The following is a 20,639-nucleotide window of genomic DNA, read 5'->3' as shown; positions in this document are numbered from 1 at the left end:
GAAATGCTGCTTTGAGGTTGAAATTCCTCTAAAACCTCAAAGGGATAAAGCCAGGGAGGAAGAGCACACAGAGCCTCTAGACTCTCACCACCCTAGATTCCCAAGAGAAGGCAATCTAAAATGATGGGGAATCAGAAGAGGGTCGGTTTGAGCAAGAACCATTCCATGGCCTAAACCGAGGAGGGGTGGCAAGATTCCCCCGAAGATGAGGTGGACATTTACATTTCAAAATACCCCTCATGACATGACATGGCAGTGTACAACACCCTTGACAAAATAGCAATTGATCCATATGTAGTGCACTTGTTAGAGAAGCAGGCAGATTATTTCTCCTTCTAAAGTCCCTCATAAAGGAGGAACCAGTTCCCCTCAAAGCTGCCTGGTGTCCTAGATTAGGGACAAGGGGCTTTCAGGGAGCCAGCTACAGCCAAGGCACTGACTCTGAGAGGAAAAGAAATCTAGGCACTCTTTCCAAGATCCCCCATGTTTCAAGGGTAATGTGATGGTTGATCTGTTATAGTCCCCACGGCACACAAAAGAGATCCAACTGCAAAGGTTCCTCAACCTGGCAGAGAGAGTAAGACTGGTAGTGGTGGGGATGCAGGGTGGAAAGGTCAGCAGCCACTCTATGGCAGATCACCAACTCTTACTCACTACTCCTAATTGGAGTATTCAAACAATTGATGGGTGTAATATATGAATTAAACTCAGCCACTGGTAATTACTTGGGGCTGCATCCCGGTCAATTGATATTTTGCACAACACAGTAGGTTGGAATGCTACTCTGAGCGATTGCCAGCAGTTAGGCTTATTGCAAACATTCCTCCCATCACCTTTTGTGTTTTTGATGTGCCACCATAAGTGGCTAGGGTGCGCCTAGATCTGAGTTCTGTGCAGCTGGAACCAAGCTACTTATGGTGGACCAGCGCCAATTGGGACCAAACTGGGCTTCGGTTGCTTGTGTTCTGGTTCAGAGAGGGCCTGGCAGTATATGGTGAACTGTTCAGATTGCAGCAGGGTCAAGACTGATTTGCATATGGTTGGTCCAGACTGGGCTGGCAAGGTGGGCAAATGGTGGATTGAAATGCTATCCCAAGTGATTGCCAATGGTTCGACTTTCTGCAAGCATCCTCCCATTTCTTCATCACCGTTTCTGTGTCAAAAGACTTGGCCATTGTTCCTCAGACCTCCTGGGTGGAAACTTTTCAGTACCTAAAATCTTTACAATCTGTCATTTACATGTACAATGCTTGCCGGGCTCTACCTACTTGGTAATACAGAAAATCAATAAAATCTGTAGTTAAAAAAATAAATAAAAAAACTCTGCCATCAGCAATGGAAGGTGATGGAGGAATTGATGCAACACTTTCCAGAGCAGTTGAAAAAGAGGGGAAAAGTTTCATTTAGGGGGTAGAACCATTACCAACGGATGCCTAAAATCCGCTTTTGGCGCAGCTGACACAAACAGTCATGCCCAGCTACCATCATAAGAAGCTGAGTGTTTGACTTCAAGCAGGAGTTGCAAGCAGCATTCCTAAACATGCCCTTCACAGGGGTGATCCTCTTTGGAAATGCAATGGACAAATCGCTGCAAAAAATTAAGGACAACCAGACTGCAACGGTGATGGATGCCTTACAATTCAGAGAGCTATTCTGAGGAGGAGTCTTACCATGGAAGAGAGTAACCACAAGGGAAAGGTCAAAGGATGCACTCCTCATGCTACATTTAGATTGCAGATTGGCACACAGAGCACCCCAGGACAATGACAGTACTCTTTTTGTTAAGAGTGCCAGAGGAGAAGAATTACCCCATTTTGAGTGGGAACAATGACCAGGTGACTTGCCGCTAGAGGCTCATTCCCAAACCTATATCAGCAGGGGACAGGATCGGAGGATTCTTTCAGAAGTGGAAGATAGCACCTCTGACAAGTTGTTACCAAACATTATCTGACAAGGGTGTTGTATCAAATAGTTATGAAAACCCCCTGTGATCCGCCAAAGACCAGCAGCAAGGAAGAACTGTATCATCGACATAATGCCATAGATTTCTTAAAGAAAAACGCAACATGGAAAGTGACAAGGAAAGACTCCCTGGTGCCAAAACCAGAGAAGACCCTCCAACCCATCCTACATCTACGGTCGATAACCCATATTATCAAGACACTAAAGTTTAAGATGACACAAGAAGAAGTTCCTGAGATTTGTGGTAGGCCAGTTCCTATGCCAGTTTAGGATGCTTCCCCTTTGGGATTAAACCAGCCAAGGAATTTGCTTTGCTGTAGTGGCAGCATAACTGAGGAGACTGGATCAATATATACCCATACATGGATGATGTACTGGTAAAGGCGAAGTGTTCAAGAAGGGACAGGACATCATAGATACGATGATAAAGGTGCCGCCCCAGGCTAGGGTTGTTTCTGAACCCAGAGAATCCTCCTGGGTTCCATAGAGGAAGATGATATTTCTGGGAGCGAGAATAAATTCCAGGTAACTCAAGAGCCTTTTCAGTGAAAAGGGGAGCCATGCATTGATGGAGCAAACTCTCCTTTTTCAGAAGGGTCAACCCCGACAGTAGTGGCCGTGTGGAATCTAATGGGCATAGTGGTATCTTGCTTACTGCTAGCATCCCAAGCCAGTCTTCTCATGAAATCAATCATGAGTGGCTGCAGCGACAATGGTCACAGGCCGTCAGGAGTTAGAAGGATCTAGATGCTATCACAGAGAAAGTACACAAAGAGATAGTGGATAAACTCAGCTCACTCCCAGGGATAATGGAAAAGCTTGTGGTAGACCTAAAACAAATAGCAAAAGTAAAACCTATCCTTGGAAATGGCAGTGACGAGCTTTTAGGAGACTTAAGTGAAGATCCGCAAGTAAAAATAGCCACTAACTCAAAGCAAAGAGGAGCCGAAGGGTCCAACTGCTCGCAACCCCAAGATCCACCTGGGCAAGCTAGCCGAACGAGCGAACAGCAATCTTCTCCAGCTACCAACAGAGCAAATTCCACCCTCCCTTCCGTAATCGAACAAGAGCTGGGAGACCCCATGGGAAAGGCGAAAATACAAAGGAAGCTGAAAGGATGTAATAAAATGAGAAGGGGTAAACCAGATCTAAGCCTCTACCCGATGTTCAACACCATGAGACGTCCAGCACCCACAGAGGATGAGGATCCAAAAAACCCCTCTGAGCCAACAACCATAAGGGAAGAAAAACTGATCACGCAGGATAGTGAAAGAAGGAAAAGTCAAGTCAAGAGATTTATATAGCGTGCTACATACCCATAGGGTCTCAAGGCGCTTGAGGAAGGGTGTGGAATTACTTGTCGAATATCCAAGTTTTAAGTTGCTTTCTGAATGTTAGGTGGTTCTGAGTAAGGCGAAGGTGAGTGGGAAGTGAGTTCCAGGTTTTAGCTGCCAGGTAGGAGAAGGATCTACCTCCCATGGTGGTTTTGTTGATGCGAGGTACAGTGGCAAGTGCTTGGTTGGAGGATCGTAGCTGACGGGAGGGGGTGTAGAAGGACAGTCGTGTGTTGAGGCATTCGGGTCCAAGTTCGTGAAGTGCTTTGTGTGCGTGGGTTAGGAGACGGAAAGTAATCCTCTTATTTACGGGGAGCCAGTGGAGGTTTTTCAGGTGACAAGAGATGTGTTCTTTACGCGGGATGTCTAGTATGAGCCTGGCTGAAGCGTTCTGGATGCGTTGGAGTTTTTTCTGGAGTTTTGCTGTGATACCGGCGTATAGGGTGTTTCCGTAGTCCAGGCGGCTTGTGACCAGTGCGTGGGTGACCGTTTTTCTAGTTTCGGTGGGGATCCAGCGAAATGTTTTTTTGAGCATGCGAAGAATGTTGAAGCAAGATGATGAAACGGCGTTGACTTGTCTGGTCATCGAGAGTGAGGAGTCCAGGATGACGCCCAGGTTCCGTGCGTGGTCAGTCGGGATGGGTGCTTTTCCAAGGGCCTCTGGCCACCAAGAGTCATCCCAGGCGGAGGGGGAGGTGCCTAAGATGAGGACTTCTGTTTTGTCTGAGTTCAATTTCAGACGGCTGTGCTTCATCCACTCGGCTACTTCTTTCATTCCTTCGTGTAAGTTGGTTTTGGCGGTGTTAGGGTCTTTGGTGAGTGAGAGGATCAGTTGAGTGTCATCAGCGTAGGAGATGATGTTGAGATTGTGTTGGCTGGCGATGGCCGCAAGGGGGCTCATGTATACGTTGAAGAGGGTGGGGCTGAGTGACGATCCTTGTGGTACGCCGCAGATGACTTCAGAGGCCTCTGACATGAATGGTGGGAGGCGGATTCTCTGGGTTCTTCCGGTGAGGAACGAGGTGATCCATTCCAGTGCTTTCCCTTGGATTCCGATATTTCTGAGGCGCTGTAGAAGGGTGCTATGACAGACTGTGTCGAATGCTGCGGAGAGGTCAAGGAGGATGAGGGCGACTGTGTCTCCATTGTCCAGTAGAGTTCGAATTTCGTCTGTTGCTGCGATCAGTGCGGTCTCAGTGCTGTGTTTGGCTCGGAAGCCGGACTGTGAGGAGTCGAGGGATTTGTTGCTTTCGAGGAAGGCGGCGAGCTGGTTGTTGACAGCTTTCTCAATGACTTTGGCCGCGAATGGAAGGAGCGAGATGGGGCGGTAGTTTTTGAGTTCGGTTGGGTCAGCTGTGGGTTTTTTCAGAAGGGTGCTGAGTTCTGCGTGTTTCCATCTTTCCGGGAAGGTGGCGGAGTTGAAGGAGCAGTTGATGACATCTCGGAGGTGTGGTGCTATGATGGAGTCTGCTTTGTTGAAGATGTGGTGAGGGCATGGGTCCGTTGGGGATCCTGAGTGGATGGAGTTCATCAGGCGGATGGTGTCCTCAGTGGAGATTGGGTTCCAGTCGTTAAGGATGTTCAAGGGGGGTGAAGGTCCTGCAGAAGGTTGGGTGGGTTGGTGTCCGGGTTGGTTGTCGAAACTGTTGTGGATGTCTGCGATTTTGTTGTGGAAGAAGGAAGCTAGGGAGTCGCAAAGGGCTTGAGAGGGGGAGATGTCGTTGGAGTTGGCTGATGGGTTGGTAAATTCTTTGACGATGTTGAATAATTCCTTGCTGTTGTGGGCGTTGTTATCTAGGCGGTCTTTGAGTGCGGCTTTCTTGGCAGACCGGATAAGTTGGTGGTGTATGCGGGTGGCGTTTTTGAAGGCGTCCCTGGTGTTGGTGTTTGGGTCTTCTTTCCAGGCCTTTTCGAGGGAGCGACAGAGTTTCTTCGATTTCTTAAGATCATCGTTGAACCAGGAGGCGTTTTTGCTGCCTAGTTTGCTTTGGCGTTTTTTCAATGGTGCTAGGATGTCGGCGCTGTTGGATAGCCATTGGGTGAGGTTAATGGCTGCTTGGTCGGGGTTTGAGGAGTGGGCGGGAGGATTTAGAAGAAGCGATGAGGAGATCTGGTCGATGGTGATTTTGTTCCAGTTTCTTCGCAGGGTGGGTTGAGGATGGTTATGGATTGTGGACTTATTGTAGGTAAAGTGAACGCAGCTGTGGTCCGTCCAATGAAGAGCTGTGATGTGACTGAATGAGACATGTTTGCTGGAGGTGAAGATGGGGTCGAGTGTGTGACCTGCAATGTGGGTGGGGGTAGTGACAAGTTGTTTGAGTCCGAGGTTGGCAAGATTGTCCAGAAGGGCGGTGGCGTTGCTTTCGTTGCTCTTTTCCAAGTGAAAATTGAGGTCTCCCAATAGAATGTAGTCCTCGGAGGGGAGGGCGTGTGGAGTGATAAAGTCAGTGATGTCGTCACTGAATTGTGCACGGGGTCCTGGAGGCCGGTAGAGGAGGGTGCCTCTGAGTGTGGTCTTGGGGTCGGTGTGGATCTGGAAGTGGAGGTGTTCGGCGCTAGTAAGGTTGACGTCTGAGCTGGTAGAGATGCGGATGGAGTTCTTATGGACGATGGCGATGCCTCCTCCTGTTTGCTGGATGCGGTCCTTACGGATGATCTTGTATCCTTCCGGGATGGCAATGGTGATGTCTGGGGCTGAGGAGGCGTTCATCCATGTTTCTGTTAGGAAGGCGACGTCCGGAGAGATGGTGTCGAGTAGATTCCAGAGGTCGATAGCGTGTCTGTGGACCGAGCGGGTGTTGAGCAGGATGCATTTTAGGTGGTTGGTGTCAGTTCTCTGATTGATGTTGGAGGATGAGGAGTTGGTATTAGTGCCATCGAACTTGCAGGAGTTGCATGAGAAGGGTCCATGGGTATGTCCAGGAGCGGCTTGGACGCAGGTGGGGGAACGGCCGGGATTAAGGGCTAGGAGGGTGGTGGCATCGTAAGAGATGCGAGAGGGCTGGGCATTACGGGAACCAGGGGGTCTGGCGCTGGGCGCGGTCCAGACGCGGACGGGCGTAGACGGGCTTACCTTTGGCGCGGCCGTAGCGCGTGGACGCTGCGCGTGGGACCATCTGTATTAAATGGAAGGTTGAGGGGGCGGAGCGTGGAAGGGTCAGCTGGGAGGCGGGATCGTGGAGGCGGGCCAGGGGATATCACAACAACAAAATGGAGGGCAGAAATGAAAGTGAAAACAGCACAATGCACGCCAGCAAGCAGTCTAAGGCTCCTAGATATAACAAAATAATTCCACTTAAAGCGCTATTCACCAAACAACCAGCCTTAAAAGCGTAACACAATAATGATGTTAGAGCGGTAAATACAGAGCGCTAAGCAAATGAGCACCCTAAGGTTTCCAAAGCGCTACACGATGAACAGCTTCTAAGCGCAATTAAAGTGCAACAAGCTATTATACACGCTGTTGTTTTCCCAAGTCTTCAAGCACAAAGCGCGATGCAAATGAGTAAGAAACAAAGTATCCAATGCGCTACACGAGCAAGAGCTTCAAAGCGCGATGCAAATGAGTAAGAAACAAAGTATCCAATGCGCTACACGAGCAAGAGCTTCAAAGCGCGATGCAAATGAGTAAGAAACAAAGTATCCAATGCGCTACACTAGCAAGAGCTTCAAAGCGCGATGCAAATGAGTAAGAAACAAAGTATCCAATGTGCTACACGAGCAATAGCTTCAAAGCGCGATTAATCTGTTTGGCGCTACAATACCAGGTGCAGTCTGGAGGTCGCGGGTGCAAGGGGCTTCAGCTGCGGTGTGGGTGCTGCAAGTAAATTGAGCAAGGGAGCGTGGGGGAGCGGCCGTTCAGGATGGAATCCTGCAATGGCACCTCTAGGAAAAAGGGTGCACAGTGGGTCAAAAGAGCAAATCCCAACCTTCCACATGGCTCCCCCAGACACACCTATTACGCTGAACGTAAAGGTCCAGAGTCCAACCTCCTGCCTTATGACAAACCAACCTATAGGGACCATGACCTCAAATCAGGCATACACCGCAAGCTGTATTAACAATCGACAGGGCGCAATTCTAGCGAGTGCTAAAGGGGCTGTGGGACAAGGAAAAATGAAAGGCTCGACAGTGTGCTGAACGACGTCCATTCCATGGGCCCTATGACAAAAGTAGCTTACATGTCTAGTGTGCAAACGTCAGAGGTAACTCCAAGGCCGCTCAGTACAGCGTCGAGTGGGGATGCCCTCTTCACTTATTTTTACCCAGAATATAAGTCTAAAGGCAGCCACGACGTCCTAAACCGGGGGAACATCATAAAGCTGATTCATGCAAAAGGGCTGTTAAACGAAATAACCTCACAAGATATTACTTCGATAGAATTCATCAGACCGTGCCAAGGCCAAACAAACAAAACCACAAAGGTCACCTGGAGTTCCGTAGAGGCAATGAATAACATCCTAGGGCAAACCGATACTTTTAAGCAATGGGGCATACAGATACAACCAGGCAGGGAAGCGGGTTACCCACACGTTTTGCAGGCAAGCCAAGTTGACGGACACAGGCGAGCAGAGAGGGGAGCTGTGTACTCAGTCCTTAGGGGTGCATGCAACAAAACTCCTACCCTTGACCACAAACAGAGGAAATCAAGAGAAGACGGGCCCACACCAATCAGGGATTGGGAAGAGGCTGGTTCATGGTCATGGCTGGCAGGCACACTGAATACAACTCGACTCTTACGATGACAGTCCAATAGGGAATATCGACACAAAACCCCTCCCCTAAAGATCTGTTCATTTAATATCAACGGCCTAAGAAGTAAACTGGAGGACAATGAAACAATATCTTACTTTCAGAAATTTGAGATACTGTTATTACAAGAGACATGGCTCTTCGAACCGCAGCATATAGAAGGTTTCAAAACTCATCACATTCCAGCTCATAAACGGAATCATTCAGGACGAGGGAGCGGTGGCCTAGTAATCTACATATCTACAAAAAACGCAGTCGCCTCCTGGGACATTTTGGGCTCAGCACACAGTCTCCAGTTTGTGGGAATTTCTTACACTTCTAGTATAGGGCAACGCTGGACCTTGATTTTAATGAACGCGTACGTCCGTCCAAACACAGCATCAAGGCAATCCTTCATAGAAGAAGTTACTGCGACAGCAGTGAGAGTGAAAACGGGACCTCCCAATTCAGAAATTTTACTAACTGGCGACTTTAGCATGTGGTTAATGTCAGACTTACAAAAAAATGAGGTCACCAAATCACACGACAGCACCTGGGAGATACCACCGCAGGACCAGCCAGGATGGCACAAGGACGACCCAAAGGGACGTTCCCTACAAGGCAACCTTGAAAACTTAGGCCTCAGGGCCCTCAACGGCCGTTTTCCCTTAGACAAGCCTCCCCGTATCTCCTACCTATCGAAAAAAGGTACTTCATTAATTGACGACACTTTCGTCAGCCTTTCATTCCTCCACCAAATAACAGGTTATCGTCTGGGGAGCAGAACAGAAAGTGACCATTGTCCACAAGAAATATCGCTAAGGACCAGTCTCACTCAACATGAAGAAGAAAGGGCATTGCCATCCGAGAGCCTACCAATCAATCTAAAACGAATCAAATGCTCCTTCAGTAACTTCCAACAAGTAGCAACAGAGGCCAAACAAATAATCGAGCGCCACAGTAGGTGCCCGGACGACATAATCACCAACTGGTCATTATTTGTAACTGAACTTATCGACAAATACGCAAAACCAATAAAGTACACAACCCAGACCGGGCAAAAGCAGACGCCCTGCTCGAATCTCGTGATAAAATCCGCAACAAGAACCATGAATCGGATATGGCGGGCGTTAAAAACTGATCCAACGGATCCTATAAAAATAACAAAATTGAGAGAGGCCCGCAGCCACCTCAAGAAAGCGAAAAGTGAGCTACGCAGAAACCAATGGAACTTGTTCTGGGCCAAATTACAGTAAGACATCAAAACAAATAACTCTGCTAGGTTTTGGCGCACAATTAACAGCGTATCTGGGCGCGCATCTAAAGTCGCCTCCTCATGCATACTGGAGTCGGAGTGGGTTGATTTCCTCTAGCTTCACTTCAACGATCGGAAAGCAAATATTTTATACCAGATTTTTCCCTCCGAAGACAATGTGGCACAAATAGTGGCTGATCGGGCGCCTGATCCGAACATCATAAATTCCTCAATGAAGGTACGCCTTAATGATGATCAAAAAGTGGAATTACCAAATGAGTGTCCCTCGACTCAAAGCAGCAATGAATTTACAATAATCCAGAAGGCAGAAATTGAAAATCCGATCAAAAAGGGTTGGAAGGACGGGCCCCAGGTCCAGGTAGAATCCCTCAAGCCTTGTACAAGGAAGATGTAACTTTCTGGGCTGTGAAGCTATGCACATTATTTAATTCAATCCTGCAGCATTACACAATACCGCCCTCTTGGGGGGATCAATCCTCGCACCAATCTTCAAAGGCAGAGACAAAAAATCCCCGAGGAATTACCGCCTCATTGCCCTCATCGACAATGAAGCAAAGTACTTTGCGGGAGTGTTGCTTAACTCACTTAGGGCATGGGCGGATGACAACTCAGTTATTTCTCTGAATCAAACTGGCTTCACAAGAAACACTGGCACCTCAGTTAACCTCATGACCCTCTCCTGCCTGATTCATCAAGCGAAGTTCAGTTTGTGCCCACTCTACATGGGATTCATCGAATTCCAAGCGGCCTTTGACAACGTGAATAGAGCAAAGCTCTGGCGGAAGCTGTCTAGACTCAACATTCCAACTGACCTCCTAAGAGCCATACAACTCCATCAAGATACATGGGTTAGGATTAAGATCGGGGACGGCTCAAGACTATCGCGTCCAATTTCGACGACAAAGGGTCTTAAACAGGGTTGCGTCCTGGCCCGATACTTTTTAACCTGTTTTTATCTGACCTCCCTGAAGCCTTAAATAAGGTTAATTCCCACGCTCCCAAAGTAACGGGTCTGTTGTTTCAAACCTTCTATATGCTGACGATGTGGTCCTCCTTAGTAAAACAAAGATCGGGATGCAAAGGCTCCTGGACGCGACCTCTGAATACTCCAATAAGAACGAGCTTCAGATCAACAACAAGAAAACTAAAATCTTGGTGGTCCGTCCAGGGAAAGCTAAGAATTTGTCTTGGACTCTGAACAAGGAAAGCGTTGCTGAATCCAACTGTCATAAGTACCTCGGAGTTATTTTCAACAACAATGACAAATACAAATCCCACTTAGAAGAACAAAAAAGGAAGGGTGCTGCCCTTGCTTTCGCAATTGGATCAATCCAAAAGAAACTACAAGGTCCAACCTTCGCACCAACAATACAAGTTGCTCAGGCAAAAATCATTCCTACCCTAACTTATGGTAGCGAAGTCCTAAAAGGTCTGGACAGCGGCCAATTAGATAAAATCATCACAAAGATCTACAGATCAGTGTTCAAGCTACCAACCGAAACCTCACCAGCACAAATTAGGTTGGCACTGGGAATCTGCCATCAACCACTAGCCAGAGCCATGACTTTTCTTGTATGCTGCCACAAATTGAGGTAATCGAAGGAAGCAGCCTAGGATACCACCTGTGGGCCAGTCTCGATACGAACTCATGGAGAGCAGGACACGACTATTGGGTAAAAGGTTTGACAACCCTATGCCTAAAGGATCTTTGGAGTATGCACGTAAGTCAGAAGGAATTCAAACAGCTAGCGAATATAAGCACACAACAACTTTCGATAGTGGAAGACAAGGCTCGCCTAGCAAAAAGAAGTCATGGGTGGTTGACCCTGTAATCCTATGCTTTGTTGATCCCACAGCAGTATCTAACCGTATCCTTTACCGCCCGAACGAAACTAAGCTTTTTAAAATTGAGACTGGGAGTCATTAACTTGGTGGTTCATTTGCCAAAATGGAAAAGAGAGCACGGACGAGATCTATGTCGACTTTGTGGGAAATACAAAGAAGACATAATACACATCATATGTCTTTGCCCAAAACTGGTGACGGAAAGACGGGCCCTCTTCAAACATCTCTGGAACACAAAAATGATCAGAACGTGTAGAGCAGCAGTCCTGGCCTGCTTCGACCCTAGGAACACTAAATTAAACTGTGCCCTAGTAAGGTTCATGGATCACGCAGCAAAAAAACTTTGTGAGGGGCCTACAGTTTGTGATCCTTATTTGGCATAACGTTCCGGCAAGCTCCACCGTCATCTCAACCCATTTTGGACTTACTTTACTCCCCTTTTTAAATGAATTTCTGATAAGTTTTAAAAATGTTGTATTTGCAATGGTTTTTTAATCACGCAATAAAGTTCTTATATACCGTTTGCTTGAGCAAGCACATTTCAACCCAGCACCCAGGGGTGGCAAATACTGCTACAAAATTAATGCAAAGCATGTCAATCCAGAAAATATTCACGCAGCAAAAATAAATGGTTACTAACCAGTATGAGTAGTTTTGTAGCTTGAAGAATTTGCTGGATTCAAATGCAGCCCCAGAATGAGGTGAATTGTAACGGAGAGAGGTTGGAATACATATAGGAGAAAAGGAAGCCATCCCTACAATAGGTTTCACCAAGGGGGAGAAATAAGATGTGAAGATGGCGACTACGGCCAGAGACTTCTGTGGCCTTCGTCTTATGTTCTGCGTGGAGAGACATGGACTAAGTGGTCGAAAACGCACACAACAAATCAAGCATTGGCAGAGCAAATAGGTTGCTCCTATGCAAGATCTATTGGCTTTGGCAGTTTATTGAGACATGTTACACAGCAGTGGTGGCTGCTGTGCAACATGGCTTAAGGTAAAGAAAAAGGGGCGTCCTAGCCCTTTTTTTTTTTTTTTTTTTTTTTTTTCTTTAAGGGTGGGGGAGACAAGTAACAAATGGAAGGCGTGGGAGAGAAGGGAGCCATGGATGTCCTTTAGGGGTTGCCTGGCCTGCAGCTGCAGCCCTCGGCACTGCCTGTGTGACCCCTAAAAGTTGGTTAAATCAGTGCCAGGAAGACAGGGGCAGCTTCGCCTTCCTTGGTTTGAGCTCACTTTTAAATTATTCAGACAGTAAATAATTGTATATTATTCACTTTCAGTGTAATAAAAACTAGAGCATCATTTAAGTAAAACAAAATGTATGTTATGTGCGTTCCAGCGGGGTAGAGTGTGTTTGTGAGAGAGAGGGAGTGTTTATGTGCAAGTGTGTAAATAGGTGAGCGTGTGTGAGTGAACGTGGCAGTCCATGATGGAGTGGCAATAAATAATACACTTAATAATTTCACATTAATAAGTTAACAGTATAAAATTGATGAAAGTATTGATTTTAGAAACGGTTATTTCATCGTATAAAATTGGAGGAGATCCATTAGAGTGCTCTTTTATTGTTTACAGAACTGACTTGAGGACTCCTGAAATAATACAAAGACACCACAGTACACAAATTTTGATTGCAGATCTCTTTCTAGATAGGAGAGGGTGTCCGGCTGAGATGTAACATTATTTACCCTAATTGACAAGTGTAGCTAAAGCCAGATTACAACCAGATTCCAAAGTCTGCTACTTAATCAATAGACCATGCCTCCTCCTCAGTTGTGAGCTGTGATTTAGCCTCCGGCATTCTGAGAGTTGTAGTCTTGGCTCATGTCAAATGTATTCAAGTACCAGAGTACACTGGGGTCAGATAGAAAAAGCCAGGACTGAAGCGCTGAGATGTGAGTGACTTGGAGTCATCCAGCTAATCTTTCCAGCACTCGATACTGTGAGTATCAAATATGTGAGTAATTAAATGGAAGATCATAAAGTGCCGCTTTCCAGGATAGAATGGTTCACTTAGGCCCTCATTACAAGTGCCTCGAGTTGAAAGATGCACAGTAACATTTTGGGCCCAGTGTTTTTCTGTCACACATTTCTCCTGCTGAAAGCAGGTTCGGTGTCCCGGTGACACGTGAAAAATGGCGAAAAACATGCATAAATCAGTGCAATTCTCAATGTATTCTCAAAGAACATGTATTCGGAGGATTATTGCCATATAGAATTACCAGTGCCTGCAATATTGGCGACTCCTTTGGGACAGGGGCAGAGGTAGACCATACCAGGCCATTTTCTGGGCCGCTGATAATGGAACCTTATGTTTACTTTGCATTCTGGGATTTGTAGTTTTACTTTATCTATTATAAATACAAGTTTATCACAACATTAAATCTATGTAATATTTGTTCAGATTCTAGATAAAGCATATGACACAACAGTGAACCAGGCAAATGCATCTTATTTCTTCGCTCCCGTGTTTCCTGGATCCCATGCATGGGTGGCTCTTCTATGCCAGGCTTTACAATGTTAGACGAGGCAGATGGCTCAGTGATCTAACACTCCTCTCACACATATGCAGTGATGTGAAGGTTAGAGTTTGGACCCTGGCAAGGCAAACTCAGTCTTCTGAGGATGGTAAATCGAGTCCCATTAAACCATTATTTACAGATCTTAGGAGCAGAAACAGTTGATATAAAAATAGTGTAATTACATTAATTGATTGAATAATGATCTAATTAGAGCTACAAATACAGAAATGCAAAGACGATTACAAAATCTGGCTTTGACAGGCTAATCGGGTATAGATGGGAAACCGGAGATCCCCATTATTAGTTTGTACATTTTAATAACTTCCATCAATAATAAATGGCTATTATTGTCCTTCAGAATAAACAGCGGGGGTGAGGAGGGGGGGAATTCACGGAGCTGCTTGTGAAGACCAAACTGTCTGTTGTAAACTTTTCAAGTGAGGAGGCGAGGAACTGACTCCCTTTCTCGGATGCCTAAAGCTAGACGGGGAATCCACTTGCAGTTTTCCGAGTACTTGCCAGAGGTAGCAGCCTTTAGGGCTGGTGTACAAATGCAGAAAAAGGATTCTAACGGATTTTGGGACATCTCTCCAGACAGGGCTCTAAAAACACAGTGGGGGTTGGGGAGGACCTGAAGGCTTTCTAAATTTAAAAAAAAATGCTGCCCGGGGTTGTGTGTTTTTAGTGCTCCCTGGAAGGGCAGCGCAAGAGTGAGTTGGAATGGAAGAAAACAACAAAAAAACAGCCTCGATCGAAAAAAAAAGTCAGTAGGCATTAAAAAAAACAATAGATGTGTTCTGAAAAAGACACTGCTCCCAAAAATACATACAGTCCACCACAATCGAGCTGGATTACAAAGAAAAAAATTGCTCCCGTAAGGCTGATGAAAACTTACAAAGAAAGGAGTACTTGGGCCAGGCTCCACAGAAAAGATAAACTCTAGAAAAGAAGCAGAACCCACCAGAAACTGAAAGAAAATAACACGCCAAAACCAATAAAAAGCAAGGAAACTCGGAGTAACAAGCAGGAAAACAAATGGTAAGTATGGGCTGTAAGACTCTTCTTAAGATTTTTTTTTTTTTTTTAACTTACAAAAGATTTCACAATCGCAGTGCAAACACTGTGCAGGTGAAACCTAAAAAGAGAAATTTCTTTAGACAATGCTGGACCCAGACAATGGATGGCAAATAATTTACAGCTTTGGAATATATAAAATTCTCACAGCTGCAAAACTATTCTTACGGGTAAGTAACCAGTTCGTTTTCTTGCATTCTCAAACATTCTTCACTAATCAGATTTCTTGTTTTTGTTTTTTGGTTATTGTCTTAACAGGGTTGACCACTGGAACAATGATAAGGAGCGTCTGGTACTGATCACAGATAAATCCCTCCTCATTTGTAAATACGATTTTATCAACCTACAGTGCCAGCAGGTGATGAGAGTATCTCTAAATGCGGTGGACACTATTTCCACAGGAGAATTTCAGTTTCCTCACAATTCGCTGAACAGGTAAGTCTTGCTCGGTTATCCTCCATAGTTGATTTAACTATTACTTGCAAATACTCAGAGTAAAAACCACATGGTTCTACATAAGCTTGGTTTTAACATCTATAAGCCCTGTAAAAACGTAACATAGGAGGAAACTACTTCTGTCCTGACCCAGACAGGTTTTTACACTCCTGTTTTTAGAGTTTTCATTGCTTCTGTGTGATTCTTGATTTTCTTCATACTTTGACATCAATATACTGTTAAAATACCTTGATTCCATAATTCTCCAGTGCCACGGGCTGGGTCAAGTGTTTCCATACAAATTATCATCCTAAAGTGTCCCACAGATAACCTTCTTATTTTCCTCTCCAAAATGTAACCTCACTCCTAATTGATCTCCTGAATTACACCATTTCTTGCTGCACTCCTATACTGGTGATGAACAAGTTACTTACCTTTGTTAAAGTCTTACCTGCTAGAGCTTCTAGCTGCAGATTCTTTACCATAGAATATTCTCTAGGTTTCAGACTGGATCCAGTAATTTTTTTGGGACCCCTGTGCACCAGTAGGTGGCGTTGTTTAGCTTCCCTTGGCATCGTTGGCATCGTCCGCACCGGAAATGGCATTTGTGGTGCCCATATAGGCGCCACCTAGGTGTGTCGATATCAGTTACTTCACGACTTTCCACTCCTGAGGACTAGAGCCCTGAAGGGGGATTGAAATTTCCGGGATATCTGTTCACGGAGCATTCGGCAAAGAATCTGTGGCTAGATGGTCTCTATTGGGTAAGGCGTGACCCAAGGTAAGTAACTTGTTCATCTGATACAGACTTCGACTTCTAGCCGCAGATTTCTTACCTTAGTATAGATACCCAAACAATACCCTCCTGAGGTGGGTCAGACTACAAATTTGCCTACTTTTGCCTGTTCGGTCCTGCAGGACCTCCTCGTGTCAGAGTGATTGTTTGGCCCACGTGAAACCGAGACCAGTTTCGGAAGAAAGGAAGCTTTTGTATGAAGCACCAGATTGTCTGGGTAGATAAGATCAGGAAGCTTGGATGACAAGGCCTGAAACACATTGACCCTCCGGGCAGATGTTACCACCATGAGAAAGGCCGTCTTGATGGTAAGGAGCCTGAGTGGACAACTGTGCAGAGCTCAAAATGAGCACACACAAGAAAGGCAAGGACGAGGTTGATATTGAGATTCCACCGGGGGTATAACGAAGGGAGTGGGAGGTAACATATGTTGCAAGCCATTGAAAAACCTATGTACAATGGGGGATTGGAAAAATGAAGGTTGCTCAGACACCCGAAGAAAAGCAGAAATTGCAGCTCAATATTACTTAACAGTGCCCAGAACAGAGCCCCTCTGGGCAAGGAAATGAACAAAGCGGAGAATCTGAGACTGGGTTGGGTGAGGGAGCGGAAAGGGGATCAATGTGCCTTTCTGAACACCATGCCACAAATTTGGCAAGCGTAAACCATCTTGGTAGAGGGACACCTGGCTGTCAGGATAGCATCACAGACTTCGAGCGGAAGTTCAAAAGCTTTCAACTGTCGCTGCTCAATCTCCACGCAAGAAGGAGGAGCGTTGACTGGGTCTGGTCGAGAACCCTCCCTTGCTGCAGTAACAGAAGATCCTCCTGTAGGCACAGCCTGATCAGAAGACCGAAGGACATGCTGAACAGCGTGGTGTCCAGACTCTTCGTGCCAAGTCTGGAGCCACGGGATGACTTGGGCCCAGTTGTTCCTGATCTTCTTGAGTACTCTGGGTAGGAGTGGTATGGGCGGAAAGGTGTAGAGGAGGCCGAAGCTCCACTCGAGACAAAAAGCATCTCCGAGCAAGAGTTGCCTTGGAAACTCCAGCACTCAGAAATGCTGACATTGCACGTTTTCAGTGGTGGCAAACAGATCTAACCAAAGCTCTCTCCATTGCTGAAAGAGACATTGCACCGCCTCCTGATGGAGATGCCATTTGTGATCCTCTAGGCATCCTCGGCTGTGTTTGTCTGCTCTGGAATTCAGAGAACAAGATGTTGAACCACCAGGGATATGCTGTACTGTTCCAGCCTGTCCAGAGATGCAAAGCCTCTTGACAACGGGTCCACTACCCAAACCCCACCCTGCCCCGCTTGTTGCAGTACCACATGGTGGCGGTGTTATACGTGAAAACCTGCACTAGCTTTCCCTGGATGGAGGGTAGAAAGGCTGTCCATGCCAATTAGATCACTCCATAGATTGATGTGGTGTCCAGAGACCAAATTCCTCTGATCTTCACCTCTCCCTGGTGGCTACCCCATCCCAGGCGTGACCATCTGTAACCACTGAGATTTTGTGCGGGAAGGGAGAAGGGTCTGCCACTGCCCCAAACACCGTTTGTAAGCCACCATTGCAGGCCCTCTGCAGTTTCCTCCGAATTCTGGACCATGTTGGGGAGAGTTCCCTGATGTTGCACCCACTGGAACTACAGATCCCACTGCTGAGCCTGCATATGCCAACAGGCATTCGTCGCAAGCAGGAGATCAAGAGGCCCAGCAGCCTCCGAGTCCATCTCAAGAAAAATTCAGGCTAGAGGCTGAAACATTGGCATCATAACTCTAATATCCTGGGCTCGCCATTCAGGAGGGTAGGTCGGAAACTGTACCGTGTCCAGGACAAATGAGAGGGAGCGTCTGGGAGGGAGTCAAGTGTGACTTCTGCACGTTGATAGTGAACTCCAGCAAATGCAGGAGGTCCGCCGTAGTCTGGAGGTGGGAGAAGACAGCCTGGACGAGCCTGCCTTCAACAACCAGTCATCGAGATAGGGGAAGACTGGCACTCCTGATCTCTTCAGATCAGCTGCAACCACTTCCATCACCTTGGTGAACACCTGAGGGATGCTGATTAAGCCAAAATGGAGCACAGCAAACTGAAAATGCTTGTGGCCCACCGTGAATCGCCATTAGCGCCTGTGGGCATGCAGGAAGGGAATGTGAAAATAGACATCCTGCAAGTCCAACACTACCATCCAGTTTCCAAGATCTAGAGCAGACAAGACCTAAGAATGAGCATCTTTAATTTCTCCTTAAGGAAGAAATTGAGCAACTCCTGCCACCGACTGGGTGCCCATGATGATATGTGGGAAGACTAGATGGGTTTCAAGACTGTGGCTGTAGGGGGTGATGGTGACCCGACCACTGGCCACCCGACCCATGAAGCCGGTAGGAATGAAAGCCCGATTGAGGGTGACTAGGGGCCATAGTACGCCCCAAGGACCTGGCCATAACCCTACTTTCCTTTTTAAAGCACTCCAGCGCCAAATCCACCTCGTATCTGAAGAGACGGGAGCCAATAAAGGGCATGTCCATGAGTGAGGACTCGACATCTCCAGAAAAGCCAGTCATCCTCAACCAAGTGTGGCGTTGCATGGCCAATGTTGATAAAACTGCTCTGCCTAGTTAGTGGTTGGTTTCAAGTCCAAAGTGGATGGTGAACTTTGCTGCATTTCTCTAATCGGCAATAGCCGGTGAGATCACAGCCCGAGCCTCCTTCGGCACTGTTTGAAGCACCTGCGCAACCGTATCCCACAGTGCATGGGTATAGCGGCCAAAAGGCACGCATTGTTCAGACCGCAGTGGCAGGCAGGTGGAAGAAAACATCTTCTTTTCAAGATTGTCCATCCTTTTGGAATCTCTATCCAGAGGTGTGGAAGGGAATGTGCCAGGATTTAGTTGGAACATGGAGGCTTGGACCTCCCACCTCTCTGAGGTTAGGTGAGGAAATGAGTGCCCTAGAGTAGAGCGGTGGTGGCTGGCAGTCGTCCTGTTCACAGGAGCCCCTATGTTGGGCTTGGACCAAGTCCCAAGCAGGATGTTACTCAGTGCCTCATTGAAAGCGAGAAGCGGTTCTGGAGGGGGCACTCCCGGGTGAAGCGCTTCCATCAAGACATTAGTCTTGACTGCCACTGAGGGCAAGTTATTGTTCTGGACCTCACCTGCCCTTCGCACCACCATTGGGAAAGAAGCTCTCTCCTCTTTGGTCACAGTAGTGAAAGAAAGCATGGCGCTATATGGAGAAGTATCCAGTCCACTGACTTCACCCAGATCCTCAACACAGTCCAATTGTTCTTAAAAAGGTTGGTTTTCTTCAGGGTCCAGTGACCCCTCCCAATCCCCCCAGAGTCCTAGCCCGTAACACAAGGACTCTGGAGCAGTCGTCTGAAGATACCCCCTCCGGCTCTGTGTCAGAGTCTGGGATGAGAATGGGGACGGCGGCACCGGGATCTTTGGCCTCGGGATTGGTATTGGGGAAGGTCAAGGTGACATGACCAGCACCAATCCGTATCCATATGTTGAGCCCTACTGGCACCAGAGCCGCTGGGGTGAATCCAGAAGGGGCCCCTCCTGAACCCAGTGCACCCACAGGCGTGCTGCAGGGAACAGCCTGCCCAAAGATGATGTGCATGGCTTCATAAAATGAATGCCAATGGGCTGGGGTTGCTCCTGTAAACTCTGGGCTGTGCAGAGCCGACCCAGACTCTAGCTCAACTGCGGAGCCAGACCTCGAGAGGTGACGCTCCCTCGTCTCGTTGGCCAGTGGACAAGTCGAAGCACGCTTCAACTTCTTTTATGGGACTTGGACTCACCCGAATAGCTCTATAACTTCGAATGCAACGACTACCTCTGCTCCGCGATCGCCGCTGGGACCTTCCTCTCGACCAGGACCATCAACTTTGCAGTATCGCATGTCGAGCCGCCATCAGCTGCTGGATCTCTCCCTAAAGGCCTTCATGTGGATGGCGTGATAGTCTGGGCAGTCCTTCAGGTAAAGTTTACACTCAAGGTACCAAAGGCATACATGGTTCAGGTCCATTACCAACATCTGTCGGTGTCAGGTGCCACAGGGCTTGAAGTCAGCTTTCCCTCGAAGACCTCCTGCCTCCCCAGGAGGTAAACCTAAAAACCAACTTGGACAAAACATCACAAAAAAACGTAGTCAGGCAGTGATTAAGGGGTAGCTCTTCTTGAATGTGCTCTGGCTGGCGCAGAAAGTAAAGAACTGACGTCTGTGTCCCTGGCTGGTGCCTATATAAACACAGCGAACATCACTTTCTGCGTGGAGAGTGCCAACAATGCCATGCAGAGTCGAACAACGCCACCTACCAGCATTCAGGGCAACTGCTCACAAAAAATGTCCGGATCTAGTCTGACACCTGGGGAAATATTCTAAGGTGAGGAATCTGTGGCTAGAAGTCTCTATCAGATATGCAGTTCTCTACCCTGAGTCAGGCGCCACCAACCAGTTCAACCATTTCCTGGATAGCCAATGCAATAGCTGTTGGTGGAACAGAACCGCTTTGGTCTCAAGAATTACAAAGCTAGAATAGTGGTTCGAGGCCAGAAATATATTGTGCAAAGAATTGACCACTGCCCTCTTTCCACAAACTTTGATGAGCAAGTGATCAGCTCATTCCTCGCCTCTGCGAATCTGCCCAGAGCCTA

The 20,639-nt window shown here is 47.1% G+C and overlaps 1 protein-coding gene across 1 annotated transcript in view; it reads left to right on the top strand.

Annotated features, from left to right (window-relative positions):
- Positions 1–20,639, top strand: part of TPRG1L (tumor protein p63 regulated 1 like) — a 166,406-nt gene that overhangs the window by 47,100 nt on the left and 98,667 nt on the right. The window contains exon 3 of the mRNA XM_086921750.1: positions 15,003–15,179. Coding sequence (XP_086777876.1) covers positions 15,003–15,179 — 177 coding nt within the window. The remainder of the gene's footprint in view (positions 1–15,002; positions 15,180–20,639) is intronic.

Source organism: Lissotriton vulgaris, chromosome 5, assembly GCF_964263255.1.
Source record: "Lissotriton vulgaris chromosome 5, aLisVul1.2, whole genome shotgun sequence".
In the NCBI taxonomy this organism is placed as follows: domain Eukaryota; kingdom Metazoa; phylum Chordata; class Amphibia; order Caudata; family Salamandridae; genus Lissotriton; species Lissotriton vulgaris.
This window is presented reverse-complemented; position numbering and strand designations above follow the sequence as displayed.